General features: G+C 43.8%; 1 protein-coding gene across 1 annotated transcript; it reads right to left on the reverse strand.

Moving 5' to 3' along the window:
* Positions 1 to 6,374: 6,374 nt before the first annotated feature.
* LOC115767100 (protein strawberry notch-like) lies at positions 6,375 to 12,948 on the reverse strand. Its single transcript, XM_030711248.1, has 13 exons — positions 12,793 to 12,948; positions 12,574 to 12,732; positions 12,368 to 12,460; positions 12,200 to 12,313; positions 11,950 to 12,030; positions 11,791 to 11,871; positions 11,528 to 11,644; positions 11,398 to 11,466; positions 11,225 to 11,320; positions 11,064 to 11,156; positions 9,057 to 10,785; positions 7,141 to 8,326; positions 6,375 to 7,069 (listed from the first exon to the last, which is right to left on the reverse strand). The coding sequence occupies exons 1-13, from the start codon at positions 12,907 to 12,909 to the stop codon at positions 6,502 to 6,504; spliced, it is 4,503 nt and encodes a 1,500-aa protein (XP_030567108.1). The 5' UTR covers positions 12,910 to 12,948; the 3' UTR covers positions 6,375 to 6,501.
* Positions 12,949 to 12,972: the final 24 nt, after the last annotated feature.

The raw sequence follows: 12,972 nt of genomic DNA on the forward strand, positions 1-12,972 counted from the left end.
CATGATAGTTTTTTTTTTGGTTTTGGTTTACTTTAATGAGACGCGTGGACGGCTTTAATGGCGTGCGGACCGCGCTGCGTATGAGTAATTAACGGCGCAATCACAGTTAGCCGGCTTTAGTTGGAACAACAATCACCAGAGACACTTTGGCCGCCCCCCGCTGGGCGCCACAAGCAGATCCGTGGCTGGGGCCAGGCGCAACAGACGCACATTGCATACATATAGACGAGTCGGCGGGTCGGCGGGTCGTCGAGTCGTCGGAGCTGGGTTGGAGGAACGACCCTTGACTGTAGACGGCGACATTGGAGTGTTTAGGCAAACTCATTGAATACATAAGCAGGATATCATTTGCAACGGCTCGTTCATCGTGAGTCGCTGTCGTCGTCGTCGTCGTCGTCGTCGTCGTTTATCCTGCCTCCTGCGGCTTCAGAGTCGCCACAGCGGAAACCCGCAGCGAAATCGATTCATAAATTATGGAACACAGATGATAACCCAACAACCAACCGTTGGCTTCTCTGGCCAGGTGAGCGAAGGCCCCGCTCCGACACTTAAGGTCCAACCATGCTAGCTGCTTGTGTGTATTTGGGCGTATCTTGCTTGAGCTGTGGCTCAACTGGGGCGTGGCTGTTGAATATGCTGGGCCATATTTGCCCAAATATGATGAACTATGCGCCAGAAAACCCCTTGAACTAGGGAAGAGAACAGGCAATAAGCAATTGTAGACCTTTGACCGCGCAAGGCCGGGTAATGCTCGCGTGCATGTTTTAGCCAATCACATAATTAAAGTTCTTATTTTATTATTGAGCCAATCAGTAGTTTGCCAAAAGCCTCATCTTAATCCTTGCCCGTCGCGATAACTTGAAGCTAATCCCAGTCAATTCGGGAATGCGACAACAAGAACAACAAGAACAACAACAACAACTGCAATTGGAGCTGTCTGCGGCTCATCAGGTTCAACTCCGGATTTCCATTCTCATTGCACATTCCGAGCGAATGCGCAAGTTAAGTGCCGCATATTGGGACCACATGCCGCGGGCCTCTCGGCCAACTGCCTTTGGGCCAGCAAAAACTAATAAAGCAACTCAATTAAGCAGCTGCTGCTGACGCCGACCAAATATGTATATGTATTCCCAATCAGAAACGTTTTAAGGGGTTTTTTGCTGCGTATTTTTTCCTTTTTTGTATGGCTGCCCGCGGCTGGGCGGAGCCAGAACCACATGGGTAGTCGAAATTATTGTGGCTATAAATGCAAATATAAATGAAACTAATTTAATTAAAGGCAGCAACAATAACAACAACAACAACTTTTAGAGAATGGCTCGCACAACGGCCAAAGACCGCCTCCTACAGAGCAGACAGCCGCAGAGCCAGATCAGCAATCAGGTTGCCAAAAATCTCTTGCAAATTCACAAGCCAAGTCTTTCCTGGCATGTCAACAGTTGTTTTGAATACTCTTTGATTGCAGTACAATCAAAATGATCGCTAGGCTCTGTAAAATGACTGTAATATCAAGTATGTTAAATTAAATAGCTGTCAAAATCTATTAAAAGTTAAAAGATGTCAACTAGAGCACTGAACGGAGCTTTTACAGAGCCATTTTGACACAGCTGCTGTTACGTAATTTAAGAACATTTGTTTTATTTAAAATTGCAGTGCCAGCATACAATATAACTACAGAATAATACAATTCATTCGCCCTTTAAGTCTTAACAGTCGCTGTTATGTTAATAGAAAACTTCTTGCGAATGTTTTTATATAGCAACTGCTAACAGAGCGCTAACAGAACGTGACTAGTTACAACAGTATTATGTTAAATTTAAAAGATATCTTTAAAAAATATCTCATGATGCTAGCAGAGACGAATAACAGAGCAGCGCGCCTTAGCAGGGCAGCGCCTTAGCAGAGCAGCGCCTTAGCAGAGCAGCGCCTTAGCAGAGCAGCGGTTTAGCAAAGCAGCGGTTTAGCAAAGCAGCGCTTTTGCAGAGCAGTGCGTCCACAGTGCCGATCGTAAACAGAGCAGAGCAAAGTAACAGCTGGTAACATATCAGCTTTTTCCCATTTCATTCTAATTGGACTTCTGCAAAATGAAATATATTTTTAGTGAAATCATTTTTTTTAATAATATTAACACATTTGCAGAAATTTGCATAAAAACTTGCTCCCACCCCAGAAAAGTTTGCTGCTGCCGGTTAACATAATATTTACATCAAAATGAGTAATAATAACATATTTTTCACATAAATTCCTATATTTTATGGCTGCATGGAAAGTGCATGTAACATTCGTTGTGCTGCAAAAAGTTTTGTTTGTAGCTCGCGTCGCACAACGTGGCCCAAGGAGAAGGTAGGCGGGGCGCGCCGCCTGCACAATTATTTATGCCTCGTATGATTTGTCGCCGAATCGTGTCGCATTTTGCATAAGCCGTCAACAGTTGCGCCACAATTTACAATTTGATTGCTCCAAATCTAAAGCTCGGCTCGAGTCTGTGGGCCCGATAAGTGCCCCGATAAGCTCAGACACTTCCCGGGCAACGGGCAGCGGGCAGCGGCTGCGCCTTTGGCCGCGTTGCGTATACGCAGCATTGCCCAAGCCAAGAAAATTGATGAAATTTCCAGCTGCTCGCGACATAAGCCAAACAAAAATTAAAGGCAAAAACTTATAAAATATGTATAAGAAAAAAGAAAAACTCGGGCGCATTTCAAATGCTGCAACTAATTGTTGCATTTATGCGCAATTTTCTGCGTATTTTCTGTTGCCAGCAGCTTTTTTGCCCAAACGTGTTTATCAGCCAGTTCAATTATCAACTTTGCCTAAGCCCCTAACCTGGTTAAGAGCAAGTCGATTTGGGTGAAAAGAAACAGCTTTTTTGTATTTTCTGATTTTTTTTATTATTTTACCTGATCGGATCTCTACTCAGCGCATAAATAAGGGAAGAATGCATAGTTAAAACTATGTAACTTGTATGATATTTACAATGAGGGCTAATTTACAATGAAGGGGGAGGAGATATTTAAATAATGCTCCTTGTAGGTAGGTTGTCGGGGTGTTGCCTTCGGTGGCGCCTCTCTCTCTCTCTCTCTCTCTCTCTCTCTCTCTGATAGGGTCAGCCAGGATCAGGCAGCCAGTCCTTTGTTAGGCGGAGATCGCGTCCAGAAACAGCTTGGCGTGATTCTGCAACAACGGAAGAATCGCTGACTAAATGAGTTTTTCGAGCATCAAGAACTGCAAAACTGAAAAAAACGAATTGTAAACAATTTAGCAGCTATATAATATAGTGTATAAATAGTTCGATTTTGCAGGACTTTGCGTATTGTACCTGTCGGAAGCAGGGCAGCTAATGCCAGCAAAAAAATAGTCGCTGGTTCGGCTTACGATTCGCACCAACTTTCTGCGTTGAGGCTCGGCTTGTGTGCCTTGTTATTTTAAATATTTTCATTCAGAAATTGACCCCTATACAAAAATGTGCGTCTGCCAAATAAGGTTTGAGCCTGCATCTGCCTGAAAAGTTCTTGATTTTGTATTTGAAAATGTTTCGTTTCGGCATTTTCCGGCAAAGAGCTTTGCCTTAAGTTTCGGTTTGCATTTATTGAAGTTGCGAGCTGCATGAATTATTTCAAGCGCCTATTTTAAAACGGGGACAGGGGACAGGAAACGGGGGCTCTGCCGCGAGCTCTTTTAAAAGGCGCACAATGTACGCGAATTGATTGGAAAATGTTCTTACGGGCGATACGGGGATAATTAAAACAGCGATTGTTATTTATGTGGCGCCCACCTCGAAATGGTTTGTCTGCAAATGGCATCAAAAGCTGACAGGCAACAACAAATAATAAAAAACAAGTAAGAGGCTCAAGTCGAGGGCTCCCGACTAGGGGATACCCTGAACCCTCTTCTTCCAACATCAAATGCATATATATATTCTATTTTAGAAGCTATATGTCAAGTTTGGTGACTCTAGCTCTTATTATTTACCAAAATTGCCCAAAAAACATGATATCGATATCAATTTTTATCGATTGCTTAGAAACGGAGTAAGTTATCGATTATCGGCAGCAAAGCGATCTACGCAGGTACTAGGAGGACCTACATCTAAAATTTCAAGTCTCTAGCTCTAATAGGTTCTGAGATCCTTGCGTTCATATTTTGGAACGTCATATCTCCAAGCGAAGTTATGTCGTTTTGGAACGTCATATCTCCGCGCGGAGCTATTACAAGAGAGCTATTACCCAAGAGTTATTACGCGAGAGCTATTACCCGGGGTAGGTTCGAATATCAAAACTTTTTTGAATATATTTTTGAAAATCTCGGGTAAATATAATCTGATTTTAAAATATTATACCTTTTTGAATTCGTACGGATCCCTACTATCATATGGCATTCAAAGAAATTAAAAATTGATGGGTTGGAAAAAGTGGTTGACCAAAAAACGTTTCGTTGTTATAATCAACCTTTTTTGTTGATTTTTTTAGACTATCTCGGCCAAGTAATCCCAGAGTCGAAGCTTTCGCCAACCCATACAAGAGACCTCGCTGAGAGGTGTGTAGTCAGAAGGCTCAAGAAAAGATCCTTTAGAGACCTCCTCCAACCACGACACAGGAGCAGCCCCAGAGCCCACCTACCTACGTGACGATGCAGCCTTACTCAAAGAAGACGGCTTTGACGTTTGCCCACGATAAAGCCTGAGGAGCCAACCAGGATTGGCGAGATACCACCTAAGTTAACGGTTTTGTAATAAAAATGTATGCTATTTTTTTGTTTCAATACAATAAACATATATGGTTAAAAAAAAACAAACTTTTTTGACGATTTTTTTTTTTAACTCTCGGGTAAATATATCCCGTTTTTGAAATGTTATACCTTTTTGAATTCGTACGAATTCCTACTATCGTACGGCATTCAAACAAATTAAAAATTGATGGTTTGAAATGAGTTGTTGACCAAATCTAATAACAAATTAATACACACACAACAAACCGCAACTAAAGTGGGCATTGATGGTAGGTTGAGATACAAAGTGGGCGTGGCTGTCGACCAAAACGCTTGTATCGCAGCTGCGGCAACGACGCGAACAACATCAATTCGACTTCTACAATAAGAGACAAAACAACAAAAACCAACTACGGCATGCCGAAGAGGAGATACCCTTTCTGCTGTGATCAACAGGTTTCAATCGAAGGGTGTCCAGTTGAGCTAATTGAGATCTAATGAAAAGCAAACAGGTAAAATGCTCTAGCTGGGTATGCCCGACTAGGTGATACCCTGCACCAAGCGACAAGCTGCCATTACAAGCCAGCTGCACACTTTCCGCAACAACTGTGCTTCTTCTTTTCCTTTGCCTCTCACTATTTAAGGGGAATGTTAGCTTCGGGGCTTAAAGTCCCATCCTTATGAAATTTTCAGCGCTTGAAAATGGCATTGAAAAACGTGTACATGCCACAACACAAGGCCTGCCTTCAAAAGGTATTTGTTTTTATTTTCATTATTCATCTGTGTTCGCCATACGAGCATACACATAGCCAAGGCAGGGGTTCGAGCCGGGAACTGAACACTTTTTTTAGTCTCGCGCTTCATATATTTCAGTTCAAGGATCGGCAGTCTCTTCTAGCCTTGCAGTCACATTACATGTTTATGAAATCGCAGCTGCCTCTCTTCATGACAAAATCAATATGCCCTACGCAAGTGTATGGCACAAAGTCGCAACACAGACAAAATCTGCGCTCTTGTTGCTGTTGCGAGGTGTGGGCACTTTTGCTTATTGACTCGAAAATGAAGGCTGAATTTTAACGTGCTTGGCTTTGTCTCTATAAGCACTTTATATATATATATATATATATATATATATGTGTGTGTATACATATATATGCACAGTCAATGGTGCGCCCTCGTTAATGGGCCGCAACGGCACACAACGGCATCGCCTTAATTTGTAGCAGTGGACGCATGCCACGCCCGCCAGCAAGAAGTGTCATTCAAACACAAATTCAATTGCTCAATTTGTAATTATGCTGTTGGGCGCCACCTGGCGGTCAAGCGACAAGTTGCGTTCTTGTCAAGTGGAAAATTTTCGAGAGAGAAAAGTTAATGGGAAAAATAAATTGTATAAGATCCTGAATTGGGTAAATTTAAGGTTTCAATATAAGAAAATGTACTTTACAGGGCCTACCGATCCGTATATGGTATAGGTCCTATGATATAGCGCTTATGTTACGATAAAGGTATTTTTTGTTGGAACTTGGGCTTAATTTATGACACCTATTCCCGCAATTAAATATACATTTTACTTAAAGGAATTTAAAGCTTTAATATTCATGCAAAATAACATAACAAAAGTAATGATAAATAGTAATAGTTAATAAAATCAGCTAAAGTAATATTTGAAGAACTAATTAACAAATCATAGTTAAGTTATAAACAAACTAAAAACTCTATATAGAGTTCGTAGGAACCCGAAAACTCTAAGCCTAAACTAAAACTGAACAAATGCGTAGGAAATCTGTTCGATCATTAGACTCGAGTGAAATCCTTGGTCTCGACGGTCGCGTCACAGGACAAATCGGCCACGATGCGACGATATGCAAACTCTGGCACCAGAATGCCGACAATCCTTCTGCTGGGCTCCGTTTTGACGCGCACCATCTGCATCTGTCGTCCGTTCTTCTCGATAATGCTCGCGACACGTTCCCACACGGATATCAGCAGACCCGACAGCACGTGATAGGATCGGACGCGCAGACCCAGACCGCACCGCTTGCCGTAGGAGCACTTGCAGCTCCAGTAAATGTGAGAGCAGATGTGCAGGCACTTGCTGAACTGCATATCCCAGAATGGCTGGGCCGCCTTCGGGGAGGCCTTCACATAGCGACCCAGCAGGGAGCTGAGCGGCTCGGTGCGCACCTGAGCACCTGTATTAGGTCGTATGATCACCAGATTGATTTTGGACGGATCGCTTGGCTCGTCGGTGGACTCCTCATCGGTTTCGATATTCAAGCACAAAATGGCGCAGTTGTTGTTGTTGCGCTTCTGATGCAGTATATAGAAACCCTCATGGGCTTGACGCTGCTTCTTCTTGAATCTAGAGCGACAAATGTACGTGGATTAGTTACAAAAAGATTGATTGATTGATTAATCGATTGATTTACTTACTCCGTCAGAGCCGCATCAAAGGAAAGACCACGCTCCACCTCAACGGTGTGCAGTTCCGTGCTCGCAGTGCCCGTGACATATATGCGCCTAAAGGTGATGAGCTTGGTCACCGTGACAACGGCACCATGCACGTCCAGGTCCGTGATGCCCATGTTTAAGTGACGCGTGCGCTTCACCTGCAGCATCAGGGCGTACATCTTGCTGAGGAAGAACTTGAACAGAGCTGCCTGCACCTCGAGGCGGCAGCCCAGCAATCGATTCAGGAACGTGGGTATGTGATTGCTGCCATTGTTCACGACATAGCTTCTCTGGCCAATGCTGTTGAGGCCCATATGGAGCATGCCAACGCCAGCCAGAGCCTCGGAGCAGTCGAGGCTGAAGTCGCCCTTGTAGAAATCGGGCACGAGTGCTGCTTCCAGCGGCTTCTTGCCCGTAATCTGCTGCAGCACGCTGTCCAGAGCGCTGCTGCCGATGCTGTTGTTGAGGTTGAACAGCGATTGATCCCGACCGAAAGGATCCCCATCCGGTGGATTGCTGTCCATCGCGCCCAAGTTCTTCAGTTCCATGGCCACCATGTTCGCCTGATGCAGCTCCGCGGCCACATCCGAAATGACGATTACGTATTCCGGTTCGTTTATCTGGTTAGTGCGCTTCGTGCATCCGAACTGTTGTATGGCACGCTCAGCGTTCCACGGCAGCTCCAGACTGATGTACACTCGTTGCCTTTGATTGGCCACACTCTGATCGCTATGCAGGGATATGCCAGACGAGGCTGCTTCCGAGATGATGGCCACCTTCTTTCTATCATCCATAAAGGCCTGCCTTTCGGCATAGTTAAGCATATCCATATTTGATTCCGTATCGCCGCGCAGCTCGTACTTGTAGGAGAGATCGCCTGTTTTGATCACCCGACCGCGCCGTTTAGTCAGCTCGGCCACCTCGCTGGGGCCGCCCAGATCCGCAATGATCTTATCCACAGTATTTGGCGGCATTCGACGACTCAGCTGCTGTATCTTTAAGAGAAACTTATCCCGTGCGCTGATGCAGCGCTTCACCTCGCTCTCTGTGATTTGGTCTGCTTGGGGATCGATGCCGTCAAAGCTATACTCGAAGCCCTCTTCTTCCGGCTCCGCTTTCATGTTGTTGCATAAATGCTTCAGGATGCGCTGGTGCATGGTTTTTTCCGCTGAAAGAGATCAAATTTAATAGGTTCAAATAAAACAAAATAAATAAAATTTCACCCACAAGGGCGGAAAATGTGTGGAAAACATTTTTTTTTTCTTTCACCCAACTCTCTCATCTCTTAGATTTGTGATAGAAAAATGTATTTAAGCATTCATTAGAAGCGGCTTCTCTTCATACCCTGAACCCACTGAAAATTGGTAAAAGGGATATAATGTATTCTTGATCAGTATCAATAGCCAAGTCGATATAGCCAAGTCCGTCTGTCTGTCTGTCCGTATGTTTGAACGCAAATATCTCAGAACCTATAAGAGCTAGAGACTTGAAGAGATTTTGAATAAAGGTCCTCCTAGTGCCCGCGCAGTACGAGTTTGTTTCCGATAATCGATAACTTTTCCCGTTTCCAAGTAATCGATCAAACTGGACATGGAAATCCTTTTTGAGCAAATTTCGTAAGTTACACTAGCTCTTGTAACTTACCACCAAACTTTTACATTTAGCTTTTAGAATAGTACATATACATATATGTCAAGTGTGTTTCATTTTATAGCTATCACCAGCTCCCAGCTACTACCTCATAGCTATAAATCAAGTAAGCCAGTTTAAACCATAATTTAAATGCAATTACCTTTTAAGAATATGCAAATATTCTATATCACAATAAGTTCATAATTGGGCGGAAAGTGAATATATACCAGCTAGTTTTGATATTATTTATTTCGTACATCACTTACCCTTCGAGGTTATCGAGCGTCGGGGCTTGTTTTCAGCATCATTGCAATCGTCTTCATCCTCCTCCGAGGAACTGGTTTCAGTATCGTCAGAAGTCGTGCTGGACCAGTCGGCAGTCATGCGTGGACGCTTCGGGCCGCCCGTGGCATTTGTGCGCTTCTCCGGATCAAAGGCGCCGCTCCTCAGCAGCCTTTCGAAGCATTCGACGCTGGGTGCTGGAAAGTATTTTTCAATAAACGATTGTATGATCGCCTTGGCAGTAGACACAAAGCCCGTCAGCTCAGATCGGTCGTATTCCAGATGGTGCAGGGCGCGGCACTCGCTGGTCGACTGCACCCCAATGACCACTGCCCGCTCCCTGAGCCTAGCGTCGTTGGCCATCTTCACCACATGCTTCAGCTTGGCGGCCATACAAAGGTTCTTGAAGTATCGCTGATGCGCGGACCAGAACTGCCGATTGATCCGATCCTGGATACGCGGCTCAATGCGAATGCGCCGAAAGGCCTTGATTAGCTGCTCATTTATCTTGGCCCAAAGCTCCGCTGAATAGTTGTAGAACTTGCGAAACTCTCGCGACAAAGGCACCTGCTCAATGCGATAGTTGACATTATGCAAGCTCAGCTGGCGCGACACATAGATGCCGCGCAGCTTCATGTCAACGGCGACGATCTCCATGGCGCCACTGCCCCGCTTTTCCACGGCATTGACGAACTCAAGGAATTCCGCATATGGGGAGCCCATGCCCCACAGGCCCAGCCGCGTCATGTAGACCATATTGCGCGGCTCGGCGGCGCCCGTGGCCGAGGCATAGACAATCCGTGCCATGGGCAGCAGCTGTTGCAGCTTCAGCACCGAACTGCACATCTTGATGAACCTTTCGGTGTTGCTCAGACTCATCCTATTCGCCTTGTGGCATTCATCCAATATAACAATGCCATTCTTGCCTAGCCACTGAGCTAGCTGGCTCACGTGGGTCTCGTATTTGGCTGTCGAATTTGATGTTTCGCCCGTCAGCTCTGTGTAGGTGGCGCAGATGATGCCCTTCGTAAAGGACTCATTATCCGTCTCATCCGAGACTATCTGGTTGTATTTGAATTTTCCAATGGGCTCTACTTTGATCTGTTCGCTAACGCCAATATAGTTCAGCTCACGCTCCACCTCAAATCGTAGATGCTCCGATACGGATATCCAGAGGGCACGATTGCGTCCCTGCTGAAAGTTCTCATAGATAATGGCCGCCAGGGTGCGTCCTTTGCCCACGCCCGCACCATCGCCCAATAGGAAGCCAGCACGCTGGCCGCTTGGCAGTATCTGCTCATGGGCCTGGCAAGCATAAATCATCGCCTCCAGCTGCAAGTCACTGAGTCGATGGGGATCCCTTGGCTTTTCAGCCAGCGACAGCGCCGGCGTGTATGTCATTTTTGGCAAATCCAATGAGAGTAACGTCGACATTTCGACCACCTCGTCGGGATGCGCCAAGCTGTTGGCCTCGAGCTCATGCAGATTGCTGGGCCAGTATATTTCATAGCTATCTGGCACGCCAATTTCTTCCAAATCCATCTCGTCCTCATCCACTAGATGAGGCTGCATATGTGCCGCTTCGCGGCGTGTCGGCAGCTTCAGGGTTCTGCCATGCAACAGTCCCTTACGCACAATGCGCGCTCTGAAGATAGCATTCATGTCCTTCACCTTGTATGGCTCCCACTCATCTAAAGTTTCCGAGTTTGTGCTCTACGCGGGGTTTATAAAGATTTCTCAATTATTTATCGATTTAATAGTTTATATACTATCGATTCTCTTCTTCGATTAAACATTTAATTAAAAATAGGTAGGAAAAAATATATTAAGATAATTGGGTGGATCTGATCGAGTAAACATCAGATATCTGATAATTCCATTCTTCCACAGCTTTCATTGGGGGCATTCAAAGCCACAGAGTATCTGCTAGTCAAGCATTGTTGACTGCTTTAGTGGATACGCAAACACTTTGACCTGAAACAGCCGCTCACCTTTGACAACTTCCTCCTCTCTGCAGCCAGCTTGGCAAGGTCGTCCTTAAAAACTTGTAGAACTCTGTTTGCTTCCAGGCTTTTGCTCTCCAGCTGTGAGACGATAAAGGAAATAGGAATAGTTTTATGGTGCTGTTATTAGCGCATGCTAGTTCCCTTACCGCAAGCGAGGTCCTCCTCGAAGAAAGTGTCCGAGCTAGACTTCCCTCATTGGCATTACCTAGTCTGGATTCGGCTTCCTTGGAAACCACAATTATCTATTGATTTAGCATTTAAATTTGTAATTCTTTTAATCGAAAGCAACTTAGCCTAGAACTTCTGATTTTGTATATACCTTTTGATTATTTCCATCTTCTTTGGCAGCTTGTACATTTCTGTATGCCTGCATTTTTTTACTCTCAAACTGTTAAATGAATCGAAATTGTTGTATTTTGCGTATTTTGTTATGCACGGGACTTTCTTACCGGTAGTGAAAATCTTCTGGCAGGAACTTTGCTAACTTGATTTGCGCCCTTCACATAGAAACGCCCAGCGGTCGAGACCTCCGAAAGTGATCCGACTTCTTTGGGCTCGACGGGGATCTATTAAAAGAAAAATTATTTTCGACTTTTTTATAAAAGTAGTTTTAAATATGCGAAAGCATCAATTTTAGTCAAAAAAAAAAAAAAAAAATACAGGGCTTAAGAAATATTTTTCGTTGTAAAACAAACGTTTTTATGGCTATTACCTTTTCAGCTAATGGGATAACGTCGTTTTGGTTCTCTTTAGAAAATGCTTGTGGAGGCCTGCTTGCAGCCACTTTTTGCATCTGGTGAATAAACATAAATGGTGGCAATAAATAGAATCCTTACTGTCTTAAAAATCTTTGAAATGCAATTCTACTAACTGGTTTTTCATTCTTTGCCTTGGTAACTGGGTTACGTTCGGTCTTTGGGTTTTGTTTTATTTCTTTCGACTTGATGATGATCTATTTAATTTAAGAATTAAATAATAAGTGATAATACTTTTTTATTATTCAAATCGATTAATTTTTTTACTATACGAGATTAATGAAATAAATAATACCATATAGCTAGGCAAAAGCCCAAGACTTGCGGGAACATTTGCGTAAGCCTGTTCAACATTTCTCTACATACCTTGGGCGATGTTAATTTCATATCTGCGATATCGGGCGTATTAATTTCAAACTGTTCCCTAGCAGCTTCCAGTAGCATTGCTTTCAGTTTCCTCCTCCTCAGGTTGCGCTTTAACTGTTGAATAAACATCAATATTGATATTTTATCTTATCTTAACTTGCTCCTTACCAATCGTAAAGAAATTCTTTTAACTAGATTTCCCTCCTTGTCCTTGATAAGTATCATACGTTCTGACTTTCTTTTTCGTCGTACTTTTGTGGACTTTGTGGGACGAAGTAACAAAATGAAAGAAATGTTAAGGAAAATCCGAACATAGTTTTTATCTTTGATAATAAATAAATTGATGTCTTTCTATCGAATCTCGACTTTCTTACCGCTTGTGAAGATGCTCCTACTGTAGTTTTTTCAGCTGTAATTCCCTTCTTGGCGTTGTTTTCTGGTTTATGACTTTTCATAGATACGATTTCCTTTTTGATTCCTGTCCTAAGTCCAGCCGTTGGCTCTGATCCTATACCTTTATCCCCAACTATGGCCTTTTGAAATGCATTACAAAAGTTAGTTTCTGTTGCTATTGATATGCCGAATATTCTTACCGCTTGCGAATATGCCTCCCCTGGAATTTTCTTAGATGCGATTTCCTTCTTTGCATTCTTTCCTGGCTTATGACTTTTCTTAGGTACGCTTTCAGTTTTGGCATTGATTTCGGGCATAAAGTCAGCCTTTGGCTTTGATCCTATTTCCTTAGGCTCGACTGTAGACTATTGAAACATATT

Source organism: Drosophila novamexicana, unplaced genomic scaffold (genome assembly GCF_003285875.2).
Source record: "Drosophila novamexicana strain 15010-1031.04,08,12 unplaced genomic scaffold, DnovRS2.1 tig00001302-arrow-arrow-pilon, whole genome shotgun sequence".
Classification (NCBI taxonomy): Eukaryota; Metazoa; Arthropoda; class Insecta; order Diptera; family Drosophilidae; genus Drosophila; species Drosophila novamexicana.